Source organism: Vidua chalybeata, chromosome 3 (genome assembly GCF_026979565.1).
Source record: "Vidua chalybeata isolate OUT-0048 chromosome 3, bVidCha1 merged haplotype, whole genome shotgun sequence".
NCBI classification, from domain to species: Eukaryota; Metazoa; Chordata; class Aves; order Passeriformes; family Viduidae; genus Vidua; species Vidua chalybeata.
Genome location: NC_071532.1, coordinates 12,942,982 through 12,957,171, shown reverse-complemented (window position 1 = coordinate 12,957,171; position 14,190 = coordinate 12,942,982). Strand labels below are relative to the sequence as shown.

Below are 14,190 nucleotides of genomic sequence, written 5' to 3'. Positions count from 1 at the left end.
GAAGTCTCTCATGTAATCCCATTTCCTTACAGAAATGCAAGCCTATTGTTGGAGGATATAGATTGAACATAGTAATTTTGCAGTGGTACACAATGTTACAGTTCAGATGATGGCTGTAGAAGTCATTAGTCTTTCAGTTTGAAGTTGATTAATCAGCTTCAAACTACTCCCTTCCTATCTAGCTTTCTACCATTATTGAGGTACTTCAAGTTCATTCACACTTCATGAAGCATAAAGCAGAGATACTGATTTCCTTTGACTTTTGGCACCAATATTTCTTAAGCTTTTTATTTCAAGTTTTTAGGTGTAGATATAACTTGACGCAAATGTTGAACAGGGCAGTGGTTCCACTGAACTTGGTACACTTAAAACAACATAGCTATGTTAATTACAGCATCTTTATCTGACAAGATAGTTACAGTAGGTGCCACTTAAACAAGTTAAACACGTTTCAGTAGTATCTAAAATATTAATAGGTCCAAGCAAAGGGTTAAAACACAAAAAATCTAGAAAGAAACAAAAATATTACACCAAGCTTGAAGATAGGGCATAGCATAGTCAGCCATGTCATTCCAGTTGCATTGCTCATCCTACTGCCTGATATAGCCCATTTTCTATTAAAAAGAAGCAGATTTTAGTTTTTTCTGATGTTTCCAATTTTCTCCAATTTAGTAAGAGATTAAATGTAAACTTATTTCATTTACATTTGCTTTTACTACCTGTTTTCTTCTTTTGTCATTATTTTTTCATATATTCTGAGGGTTTTTTAGTGTCCTCAGAATCTCAAGAAGTTAAAAGTGTTTAACATTTTACCTATGGGTAAAATTAATCGAAGGAGGAGATGGTATTTGCAGCCTGATCTTCCTGAGGCAAGCTAGTTTAGTGTACTGAGATTACTGGACAATGTGTTGCACATTTAGACCTGCTTCTAATGATCAGCTGAAACCAAGCATATTACAGCATTTGAAGTGTGGCAGCTCTTGGACAAAGATAAGTTAGTAATTGTCTGTATTTGTGTTTTGACCTGCTGGCTTTTTGCCTTGGTCTGTCACCTGCACAGAAGGGTACATGATTACAGTATAATTTTGCTGTACCTTAAGTCACCCGAAGCTGTCCTAAGATAAGGCAGTCTTATATAAGGCTGTGAAATAACAGTAAGCTTTTATGTACCTATTCTGCCTCCTAATTTTCATGTAGTGCTTACTTCAAATGTTTTGGGGCCCGGGAACCTGGAAACCACATATAAAGATACCTTTTATCACATATGTGGTACTGTCAGTACTGCAGCTAAAGTCACCTCTGTAGGCCAGACGAGGGGTTATTATCTATAATCTGTGCTGAAATGTCTGTCAATTTGGAAAATTTTGCCTTTCTTGTTTTCAGGTGAAAAGACAGCTTAAAAACGTTTTGCTGTAGGGCCCATTGTGAGACACTTCAATGAGAGCAGAATCAGAATAGCTTTTGCTTTTTTTATGCATGGCATCATCTAGTTATGGTTTGGTTTATGTTTGGGGCTTAGGAGAATGTACAGCCTTTTAACTAAAAATACACTGTATAAAACATATGTATGTATAAAACATATTTGGATATAATATACATATTATATCCAAATATGTTTTATACATAAATGTTATTCTGGTATTTAATTAGCCAGTGAGTTCTTGTAAAGTTCTTACATTTTTCTATAATTAAGTATGTTGTATCTTGGCTAACTGAAGGTATTAAATACTAGAACAACTTGAAATTTTTTACTTCTGTACTAGGTTTGAAATCTCAGTCAAAAAGAGCTGTTTCATCCACCCCTCCACGTCCACCATCAAGACGAGGAAGAGTGATGGCAGATAAAGTTGGTGCTTCTTCATCAGGAGGAGAATCTTCCAGCAAGACCATTAGTGTTCCAGTTTTTCATCTGTACCATAAACTACTACCAGGTAACTTTAGTAATGCATTTTAAACATCAAAGTTATGGTCTTTTCAGTGGCTGATACGTGATCAAGAATTTGTAACAATGGTAATAGGCATTAGCATCTTGGAAGTGTGGAGCCCTTCTGGGCTGGTAAACAGCTTTCAACTGGAAGTCATTTTAAGATCAGCAACTGCAGCATTGTAGCATCATAGCAGCTCAAAAAAAGTGGCAATTACATTGATCTCCCTTGAAGTTTAATACCTTGTTCCTAAAAAAACTCTCAAAACACTTCTACTCACAAATAGGGTAGGTTTGAAAGGTGACGTAGGTTTCCTTCCACATACACAGCAGAACCAATGGTCCTGGTACCAATGCCCTATTACTTCAGGTTCTAAGTGGGCAACCATCTTGCATTGCTCTCTGAAAGGTTCATTTGCCAGTTCAGGAACATTCTTGAATTCCATAACATTTGTGTTTTAAAAACACAACATGTCCTAAGCAGTTGGTCATGTTCCATGTATATCAAATATGGTATAGCAAGATTGGCAATCTCTCTTGTGTAGGAAGAAATATTAGTGACTTGGATCAGGAATTAAAGACAGAAATATGGATGAAACACTTCATTATTATTATGCAGAACAGCTTCTTGTCTGGATCCAGGTAATGGAATTAAGTGGCTAACTTCTGATCAAAGTAATTTTCACCCAAAAATCCCTAACTTTGAAACTTACTATCCAATTACCAACTTTGAGGCTATCCTCTGGCAATTATTAGCAGGATTGTTTACTTGGATTAAAATATCTAAAATTGATGAGCAAAACCTGGTGGGATGAGTCCAGTGATTGGTGTGCCATGATGGATGGTTATGGGCTCTTCTGGAGAAGATCAGGCACAGAATCACCAGCCAGACAAGGGAGGTGATTGTCCCACTCTGCTCTGCACTGGGGCGCCCTCACCTCGGGTACTGTGGGCAGTGTCCAGTGACACAACATAAAAGGACATAAAGCTATTAAACATAGTCCAGAAGAGGGCAATGAAGAGAGTGAAAAGCCATGAGGGGAAGCCATATGAGGGATGGATGAGGTCCTTTGTCCAGCCTGGAGAAGAGGAGACTGAGAGGAGACCTCGTTGCAGTCAACAACTTCCTCATGAGGGAAGGATGAGGAGCAGACACTGATCTCTTTCCCAGTGACCAGTAACCAGTGACAGGACCCAAGGGAATGGCCTGAAGTTGTGTCAGGAGAGGTTTAGGTTGGGTATTAGAAAAAGGATCTTCCCCCAGAAGGTGGTTGGGCACTGGATCAGGCTCCCCAGGCAAGTGGTCACAGCACCACACCCGACAGTTCAAGAAGCACTTGGAAAACGCTCTCAGGCACATGATGTGACTCTTGGGGCTCTCCTTTGTAGGGCCAAGAGTTGGGCTTTGATCCTTGTGAGTCCCTTCTAACTCAGGATAATCTATGATACCACTATTTTGGAGATGAGATCAAAACCCAGTGCCTGTTTTCAGTATGTAGCTGGTAAAGGTTGACTGTCTCATGATGGTCATGTAAACTGTTCTGTATTTGTGATCTGGTTATGTCTTGCATAGCAGACAGTTGTTAGAAAATAATAAGCCATGTGAAGAAAATCAGTAATGGGGAAAAAAGGGCAGAAAACTTGCTCACTTGCATAATGGCAAGGCATTTTGAATTTTTGTTTTTCTTAAGACATAGTCTTCAATTGAAGAAACAGATTGTTTCTAAGGAACTCTTAGATGTTGTTTTACTTGATTAAGTACAATCAAGATGAAATGGACATGGACATAGGTTCCAACTCTAAAATATTTAATGTGTAAATCTATTTGTTTTCAGACAAAATTTTTCTGCATTCAGATGAGCTTGTAATTTCAGGGAAGAACATATTTGCAGACAACAAAGTAGCCAAAATCTGAATTAGAGTAATCAGTTTGGACTGTATTGCATGTGCATTTCAAGGCTACATTGCTGTGGAGAAAAGTAGTCCTGGCAGTGCCCTTCTTTTTTTTTTTTTTTTTTTTTAATTTTCTGCTGTCTTCTGCTCTCCTGATACAGGAGTTGTGAGCTAGGCTTGATATTAGTAGGCCTGAAAAAGAAGTGCCAGTTTATTTGTTTTCCACTTTGTTCAATACCACCTGTTTTACCTTCCTGTCACACACACCTCTATGCTCCCACAATTCAAGGGTCATGCATAGGTGGTGTTTAATAGCATGGGACAGCCAGTATCCACTTAAAATACACATCAAATTACAGCCTTAGCCATTTGTTATATGTGCCAAGTGCTTGTGCTGTCAGCACAGGACTGTCTTAGGGAATGTTGGCATAGATCTTTTTGATGTTTGGTTCCAAACTGATGGGGCCCTTTTTCCCAAGAGAGCAAATGGTAAAATTAAGGCCTTAGTTTGGAGCCAGATGATATTTAGTCTACTTGGCATCTGTGGTGCAAGTAATGAGCAGCACCTGGATATGTATGTTAAAATAACCCAGTCAGAATTTTCCTCTCTGACTTGATGCCTTTGTTGTCTAGGTCAGCCACTACCAGCTGAAATGACACTTGCCCAGCTTCTGACTCTGCTGTATGACCGCAAACTCCCTCAAGGATACCGATCCATAGACTTGACAGTTAAACTTGGTTCCAAAGTAATCTCAGATCCAAGCTTATCAAAAACAGACTCATTTAAACGTCTTCACACAGAAAAAGGTGAGTGTTCTTACATTTTTGGTATATTCCTTTTAAAAATGTTTCTATTTTGGACAAAAATTGTTTTGATTTTCTTGATGAGAAACAGTGGGTTTTTTTGTATTTTCTTGAATGATTTTCCTGAGCTATTCTTTTCTAGACAAGAGCTAAACTTTGTGATAAATTACAAATTCATTGCCTGCCTAAATTGTGTCTATAAGATGCTCCAATATGCTTGCTCTGGTTTCACTTTTCTTTTTTGATTATAATACTGTATGTGATACAATTGTGATTGTATAGATACAGTATATTTTATTTCTTGACATGTATGTCATTTCTCTCTAGCAAGTGTGCTGTAACCAGGGCAGATTTAGTAATACAGGAGCTGTTTGAAACCAATGGTTAGAGAAGTCTGTGAAAATTTTTATTGCAGTATCATAGGTACCAAATGCTGCTTTGCAAATGGAGATTTCTCTTAAGACATCTAAGTAGGTCTTATAACTCCAACTTTTAAAATCACTTAACATTTTCTAATATGATATGTTTGTGACACTCACCCACTGTCTGTGGGGAAGAGGTGCATTTCCACAGATGTTTCTGCCTGTGTTCTTTAGAAGAGTAGACATCAAAGCTGTATATACTGAAAGTGTTGCATTGGCACATTTTCTTACAAGGATTATCCTGCTTTGAAAGTATCTGCAACCTTTTCTTAGTCTGTCAATGAAAGACTTCTTCAGACAGACAGACTTCTCATAATCTGTGTGTTTGAAGTAGGATGAATTGATGTACATATTCCTACATTCCCTGATTTAAGCTTGTTAAATCTTACACTTCAATCATATTATTCCAAAGCAATGTGATCCTCCCACAGCATATCAGTGATGTCCTTGTAACACGGTGCTTCTCGCATGTTTAAAAGTTGAGAATTAGGATGGGGAAAGACCTGCTGTTTCCTGTTCCTTTTCAAATTAGAGAAGAAACAGTTTTAAAAGATGAAGTATCTGTTAAAAGATAGTGTCTGCTGTTGAAAATTTTTTTCATAAGAGATTTGTTTTGGTAGCTGCACAAGTTATTCATTAATGTGCTTCTGTGTTTTTACAAGAATATAATAAATAATAGTATGTGTGCTATATATTTGGAGTATAACCAAGGATTATCATGGGTGTCAGACTGTTCACAGTGAAGAAATACTAAGAAATACTAAGACCACTCTCCTGCCTTTTGATGTAGCTGTGCTGTGAAGACTTGGAGGACCCCTGCATTACATTGCTTAAAAATATAATCTGCAAAACAGATTTTTAGATTAAATATACAGAATATAAACTGAAGTTTGCCTATGGCAATCAGCAAAGAGGGCTGATGTTTGGCAATAAGGAATTGTGGTAGGGTTCTGTATATTCTGTATATACTTGTGTGCATAAGGACATAGAATCTTCATTTCTTTGTCTGTTGTACAAGATATTAGGGTGCTTAGTCATAAACTGGGAGGATGGAGGTGAGTAGAAAGTTAGAAATCCAGATCATGATCTTTTTTCATGAGGAAGAATAGAATTAAATCTCGTGGCTTTTTCTGGAGGGTCATTTTGACACCTCACAGAGAGGACATGTGAGAAGCAAAACTAATTTAAGGTTAAGATTATCTTTCCTTTCTTCAGCTAGGTGGGAACCCAGGACATCCCTCTGGCTGCCGTGGCTGTCTTGAGACCCTGGCAGGGGACTCAGAGACCTTGGCACAAAGTCAAAAATACCTGTGGCTTCAATTTTAGCTCATGGCAAAAACTGCCAACTTTGTGTGAAGATTTACGGGTCACAGAGCTTGAGTTAATTTAACACAGGGTGAAAAAGTAGAATTTTGAGGTTTTTTAGAATAGGGTTCAAGAGGCAAGATGGAGGAATTTGGGCGTGTCTTGTCCTTCTTCTCCTTCTTGTCCTCTGTCTTTCACTGTGATGGTGACACTTTTTCATTGGTTTAGAGTAGAGACACACTGTCTAACATAGGTGATAGGTATTGGGAATTAATCGTAAATAAAGTACACATAGTTAATAGTATAAAATGTAAACACTGCCCTAGAGGGTGGACAGAATGTGACAATCTGACTTGTTAGACAAAGCTTAGCAGGTCAGAGAAAGAATGTTATAGGTAAGAGATAACAAACAACCTTGAGAAGCAAAACCAACGCATCTGGACGTCTTCTTTGGCTGCGGGGCTGGGAGGAAAGGACTTTATGATCTCAGGGTCATCTTGACCACAGAACCCTGAGACAACTATAAGTTCTTTATTGGAGAATAAAAAACCTTCACTTAATTTCTAGATGAAAGAGTGTTAAAAAGTGTCATTACTGCAAAATTAGCAACGTCTTGAAGGCATAGATCAACTTCTAATAAAACATTAAATTCTAATAATTAACATGTAGCTATGTATAAATAATGCTGAGTTTGACATGATCTGCTGTCATTGGTGAAAGGTACCACTAACACTTCTATTTTCTTTTGTTATTCTTGTATTCATTTCAGGTTCATGGCTCAGTCTTTGCTTGAGAAGGAACCAGTACTTTTGAAATCCACTTTTAAATGAGGACAAAGAAATAAACACAGTGTTGATGATAATGTATTAATTTTATTTACATTTATGTTTTTGTAGAACATGCAGATTTACTGGGACCTTGCCCTGAAGATGAGGCCATCAGTCCTGGGGATGAGTGTATGGATGCAGTTCTAGATGAATCACTTCTTGAAACCTGTCCCATTCAGTCTCCACTGCAAGTTTTTGCAGGCATGGGTGGATTGGCTCTTATTGCAGAGAGACTCCCTATGCTTTATCCTGACGTAATTCAACAAGTGAGTAGAAAAAAATTAATGTTGGAAAACATGCTGAGAGTATTTTGTTTGCTTGTTTAAGGACAGTATTTTCCTTGTATTTCTCTATAGTTCAGTTTAACTTCTCAGTTATGTGGGGAAGTTACTTTAAAATAGGCAAGTGCATAAGTCCACAGCCCTGTCCAGCTGTACGCGTGCTTCCCTTTCCATGTCACAGACTGCCTGAGTAGCCATGGCCTTGTGGGACCAAGGCAAGCTGCTTGTGTTAACTTAAAATATCTTGGAGTGCACAGTAAAATAAAGTTACTGATGTACTATACAGCTGTTCTTGCTTATCACTTAATTGTCCATGCAAGTGAACAATTTTTATTGTTCATAGATATTTTTATGGTTAAGTGAAATACAGTTAGATAGATATTTTTATGGTTAAGTGAAATACAGTTCTCAAAGCAGAGGATGTAATTTTATTATTATAAATAATAGTATTATCTTAATTATATTAGTATTAAGAAATAATAGATATTATTTAATTGTTATTATTTATTAATAGATACTATTTATTATTATTATTTATATACTTATATGTAGAGTTCCTCTGGATGTACTGATACATTTCAAAAGTATCAGTAGTGGCATAAGTGTGGAATTACTCCTTTGGCTGCTTTTCTAAGTATACACTGCTAAAAAGGGAAAAATAAATTATTCACATTCTATTTGACTATAATTTTGAAGGTTTTGGCTGATATTCCTAAGAGGAAATAATATTTATTCCCTTTGAAACTGAATTAATCGTGAATTAAGGGTATCATACTAAGATTATAAGTTAAGGGTATATTATTCAATATCTTGACTGTAAAATTATGGCAACCATAGGAACCCTGTAGTGAGACTGAATTAGTATGCATCCTTTGTAAATAATTCTACAAAGGCTTTAGAGGTCTATGCAGAGTACCAATGCAGTTCAAAAATTACAAGTTAAGGAAAAGTATTTACATAAACAGTTACTGTATTATGAATTCCAAGAGGGATAATGTGTAGTCTGTATTGAAGAAAACTGATATATGGAATTCTGCAGGACATGAAAGGTAACTTATGACCATGAGAAATTTCATTCCTTTTTTTTCCTTCTTTTTCTATAGTCCTAGGAACTTACTGTCTTTTCACAATTTCGTAGCTTGAGATATATATTTAGATTCAAATACTGATGAAGAATTCTGTGAACCATAAAAAAAATTAAATATAGTAATACCAAACAGATTATTTAGAGTGAAGACTGATGATTTCTCCAGACTCTTAATTCTTTAATTTTACTTTTATATTTCTCCAAGTCACTGGTTCTTCGGATTCTCCTAATGTGAGGACAATTGGAATAAATGCAGTAAAAGATGGCTTTGACTTTAAATTAGTAATTTGGTATTCTGGATAATTTCTGTAAAGGCTTTTCATATTAATCTTTTCCAGTTGTCCTGGGTTGACTGTATGATGCTTTTATCCCCAATTGTCTGTTCCATTCATGCTGAATAATAAGTTTTGCACCTTTAAGACTTGTTCCAAGAGTGAAGGGGGGAGAAGAAGCGTAGAGTTTGTTTTCAGAAACTGCACTCACTCCTCCACGTTCCTGCTGCTGGACTGTGCTGTCTGCGGACGGACAGACAGCGAGACAGAGCTCTCCTTTGATTTTAATTAGTTTTAGCTAGCTGAGGCAAAGAATTTCTCTGGACTGTGATTTTTCCTTTTCTTTGGACCTGCTCAAACCTGCTCTGGACTGAACACCCAGAAGAGCAGCGGCAGCTCTCACCTGTGGCCAGCGGGCCAGGTCTGGGCTGCGGCATTTCCAGCGCTGGAGGGACTAATAAGAGCCTGAGTGAACCGAGCTGCAGCCCAGGGGAGGGGATTTTTCTGAGTTTGTCTCTCTTTTGGAGCAGCAAGAAGTTTTATTGTTTAATATTGTTTAGGTTTTCTTGTTTAATAAACAAGTTTTTCCCCACTTTTCTCCAAGGAGGTATTTTTCCCAAACTGGCTGGGGGAGGGGCTGATTGAATCTGCTTTCTAGATGAACCCCTTTGGGGGTTCTCTCCCAAATTTGCCCTGAACCAGGAGACCAATTTAGATCAGTCTGGTGATAAGTACTGAAATTGTAAATATGATCAAATCAGTTTATCTGAATAGCATGAAAGCCTGAAACCTCTGTGATGTTTAATTATGAGAAGGACCTCGGTGTCATAATTTCATTTAAATTGTTTGATTGTGTCTTGGGGCACTGTACAGCTACTACCCCCTTAAACTCTGATTCCCATCATAATGCTTGACTGCACAATCCTCTGGTCAGAACATCAGACTGTTCTGATAGAGTATAATAGTAATAAAGCCAGCCAAATCAATCAAAAGCTCAAAAGGATCATGAGGTGCTACAAAACTGCTAAGATACCTGAAGTTATTAGTTGTTTTTAAAGGCATTATGATTAATTTTTCTTCTTTTTGCAGTATGAAATTAAAACTTAAATACTTATGTTCACAGTGTTTAATGCTAAAAATAAAGGGCCATTTCTTATTTAACAGTATGGTACATAAATTAAGCTTTGTATTTACTTCAGAGTAATTTGTATCTCTTATGCCTCTGTATTTAAGCAGCACACTTTAACTGAGGGTTTTAGGTTGCCAAAATATGTTTGCTTGCTTGTGTAGGCACAACTTTGTAGCACTGTATTGAAAATGCAAGTTTGCCCTTTTAAGCCATTTAGCATGGTTCCTGTATCTGCAAATGGTAGAGTATTTCATGTGACTTCTTTATTGTCTCCTACATTAAAATTGCATGTCTTTTAGATCCTTACTATAACAGAATTTTTGTTTAAGATGTTCAACTGAATGACTGCCAAATTTCTTTGTTGTTTCTGTTGGTTAAGGTGAGCACTCCAGTGGTTACGTCAGCCACACAGGAAAAACAGAAGGACAGTGATCAGTTTGAATGGGTTACCATTGAACAATCAGGGGAATTGGTGTATGAAGCACCAGAAACCATTGCTGCAGAACCTCCACCGATCAAGTCAACAGTCCAGACTATGTCTCCCATACCTGCACATTCTTTGGCTGCCTTTGGTTTATTTCTCCGTCTCCCGGGCTATGCTGAGGTGCTGCTAAAAGAACGGAAACATGCTCAGTGTCTGTTGAGATTGGTGTTGGGAGTTACAGATGATGGTGAAGGAAGTATGTGCTATAATTATTACCTTTCTTTGTAGACCACAGATAGATGATTTTACTTAAATTTATTTGCACTGTATTGCTTTTATCAGGAGGTTAGAATTTATATGTGCAGAAGCGCATTGCAGGCATCTTTGATAAACTTGTCTCTGTTAAATTCTGTCTGGCAAAGTTTTATCACAATCATCAGTATTCAAGAGTTCTCATCTCATGTCAGAGTAATTGTAAAATAAGCACTGATAAAACTTACAATGACACTGTCAAAATGACTGCTTTCAGACAGAATAATCTAAGTAGCTGAAAATGCTCAACTAATTACAAACATCCTATAATTCTGCAACCAAATGCAGAATAATATGGATGAGAGCAAAGCTACAACCGATGTAGAGTAAACCATTGAACAATGCTCTAGAAAAGGAGAGTAATATCTAAAAATGATGGTGATTAAGTTGCCTAAACAGAATCTCTGCCTTGATGGTATGAGTTCAGAGGGAGAAATGGGATATTCTTCAAAGAATAAACAGACAAGGCAGGAAAAAAAATTGTTGCCTTTACAAATGAACCTGGAATTCTGCATATAGTTCTAATATTTGTGTTTCTTACTGTTTTGAAAAACTGGAAGAGTGTGTATGAAATATGGTTTCATATGTTGAAGGCATTTCCTTTCACTGGATATTGTGTAATGGTGCACTTGAGCAGTGTCAGGTTTACAGATGAACTCAATGACCTCAAGGGTCTTTTCCAACCTACATGATTCTGTGATTATGACTTTGAAAAGAGTGCTGTTTTTTCTAGGCTGCAATCATCAGAAGTTAGTCTCTACTTAGCACTCTATAGAGTGATGTGCAACATGGACCTTATAAGACCAGCTGGAAAACCAAGAATCTCATTTGCCCTCCCTTCTGCTTGTCTTTTTATTTCTCTAGTATTTAGGTGCAGGATAGTAGACAAGAATAAATTGGGCAATAAAAATGCAATCTAGCTGCTTACACCCACCTAATCTGAGTGGTAAATAACTGAAGAGCTATAGGCAGTTTCTAGAGTAGTCTCAGTTCCTTACTACAGCAGGCAATTTTTATATCCTTTTTTTTTTCTTTTGTTTAATAAAGAGACCTTCAGAATTTGGGTTGCTTTCTCTTTTTGTAGTAGTGTAGCTGTGTGTGCAGCCACTACTGCTATTGGAATACTGTTCCAGAACATAATATTCTTGATGGGTAGGGGTTGCTTTAATTTTCTGCCTATGTTTATTCATATGCAGTTAGTGGCCAATAGCTCTTCTTTCTCCAATGCATTTGTTGACATGATTTACATTCCCTTGTAGCCTTAGTTTTAGCTGGACTAAACAGCCAATTTCTCTTTTCCCTTAGCTAAATATCTGAATTCCACTCTACAAAATGTGGGTTCAGTTGTACACAGTAATCCACATTACTTTTCTGTATAAACCATTAATATCTTCTGGTTTTGTTCAAAATGCAGCTGTTCACACATGTACAATCTCAATACTTTCTTGCACAATATGAAGAGCTGCAGTTATAAATCTATGATTTATAGATTAAAACATGGATTCAGTTGTCTGCAAAGATAAATAATGTGAGAATGTTTAGATTTTCTCTTTTTTGATTTGGCTATGCCTGCAGTTATGGAATTCTATTAGATAAGCTTATTTTCCAGAAGTTTTTGATTTTATTTATGAAGATCCCAGTCAGAAGACTTTTCATTCCTTCTTGTTACTGTCTTTGCAAAGAGTATCAGATAGGTATGAATTAACACCTGTATGTATGTGTGTATATACATATACATACAAATACAGACATATTTGTTTAAATCTCTGGATGATGATATAGTTGATAAACTCTTTAGAATGACGGAGAAAATAAAATATTTAAAATAGGAAGCAAAGTTCTGGACAGAGTTGGCTATTTTAAAGTATTTTCACTATTTGAAGCATCTCCAATTTTCAATGGTCTCTCTTTATGTATGTACTGGGGAAAGAATGTGAAAAGTAATGTTAAATACAGGAAAAAAATTGAGACAGCTTCCTATGTCTCAGTGTGTTGCATTAATAGGTCACTCCATTATTTGAAATGTGGCTTTTAAAAGAAAATTTTTGCTCATAATGTGAAGGGGTTAAAAATTCTAAGGAATTGTAGCACAAAATTCATACATGCAACTCATATAATTAAAATTATGTTAGTACTTCACCCTGTATTCTACTATAGAAACTTGTTTTGTGTCAGTGCATTAGTTCATACTTTGGGCACATGAATACAGAAAAGAATCTTAGATTAGATAAATTACTGCTGCATATCAGCTGAGCTCCTATTAGCTGATCACAAGCATTCTTTATCTTACTGTATTTGGAATGATTAAAAATATATATGTATTTAAAAAAATTAGTCCAAACCAGTTTTCTCCCTGGAAGTTGCAAATTAAATTTTTAAAATTTGATTCTTTACCAAATCTATGAATAAAATAAAGAAGCATTCTTTCTTCTACACTCTCCTAATAATGAATTTTTTCTTGAAAGGGAAACATAGTAATAGATAGCTTTACTGTATGTGAATGCTTAAGTCGTTAGTAGATTGCTGTATGTTCATAAACTATATAAACTATTGCAGAGATTACTAGGCTGTATTGAACTATTTCAATAGAACCCACACTAGAAAATGTGGGTTTGATGTTTTTCTTCTCCAACCTAGGTCATATCCTGCAGTCTCCTTCAGCAAACGTGCTCCCAACTCTGCCCTTCCACGTGTTGCGCAGTTTGTTCAGCACGACCCCGCTGACCACCGACGATGGAGTGCTGCTGAGGCGAATGGCACTGGAGATCGGGGCCATCCATCTTATCCTGGCTTGTCTCTCTGCCCTGAGCCACCACGCACCAAGAGTGCCCAACTCAAGTCCCAACCAAGCAGAGGTAAGGTAATCAGCACAGTAAGTACCACCCAGAAGTGCTAAGCATTTTAATTAAAAAAAGAAAATAGTCTCATTGCTTTCATTGTAGCCTAATTTTTGCAGACAATGAATGGTGGTTCTTTAGATAGTATGACCTCATTACCTTATTGAACATTCATCATCTAAACTCCTGGTTACAAACGATTTCCTTTCAAGTGCTTCACAAATATAAATGAGTTGTGAAAATTAATGAATTAATGCAGTGATTTGTTATCATCTTTGTACTGATATTTAAATGAGATCTAAAGACAGAAATTTTCCATCATATTCAAGATCCCAAATTAATCTACAAAATTTGACTTTTTTCAAGGCTTTTCCCATGTTATATTACCCTCTATTCAGAATATGTATATTCTGATTTTCTTTTTAGGACTACCGTTACCATTTCTGCATAGTGTACCAATTGTCTGTAAAAATGTTCAAAAAAAAACATTAATGCCTTGCCCTCTTTAGCATCATTTTGGTAGAGGCTTGCATGAAACAGTTCCTGGTGGCTGAATATGGATTAGTACTTGCAAAATATAGTACTGTCCATATTTTAGCAGCTCTGATACTGATGAAAGGGTTGAGCAAGCAAGAGATGAAGCTGTGCCTGAGAATAATTCACCTTAATGGCT

The 14,190-nt window shown here is 36.6% G+C and overlaps 1 protein-coding gene across 6 annotated transcripts in view; it reads left to right on the top strand.

Annotated features, from left to right (window-relative positions):
* The window catches only part of BIRC6 (baculoviral IAP repeat containing 6), a 173,217-nt gene that overhangs the window by 104,948 nt on the left and 54,079 nt on the right, over nt 1-14,190 (top strand). For all 6 annotated transcript variants that reach the window (XM_053939829.1, XM_053939826.1, XM_053939831.1 and 3 more), the window contains exons 59-63: nt 1,764-1,931; nt 4,451-4,624; nt 7,245-7,441; nt 10,324-10,624; nt 13,318-13,535. In XM_053939829.1, the coding sequence (XP_053795804.1) occupies nt 1,764-1,931; nt 4,451-4,624; nt 7,245-7,441; nt 10,324-10,624; nt 13,318-13,535 (1,058 nt within the window). The remainder of the gene's footprint in view (nt 1-1,763; nt 1,932-4,450; nt 4,625-7,244; nt 7,442-10,323; nt 10,625-13,317; nt 13,536-14,190) is intronic.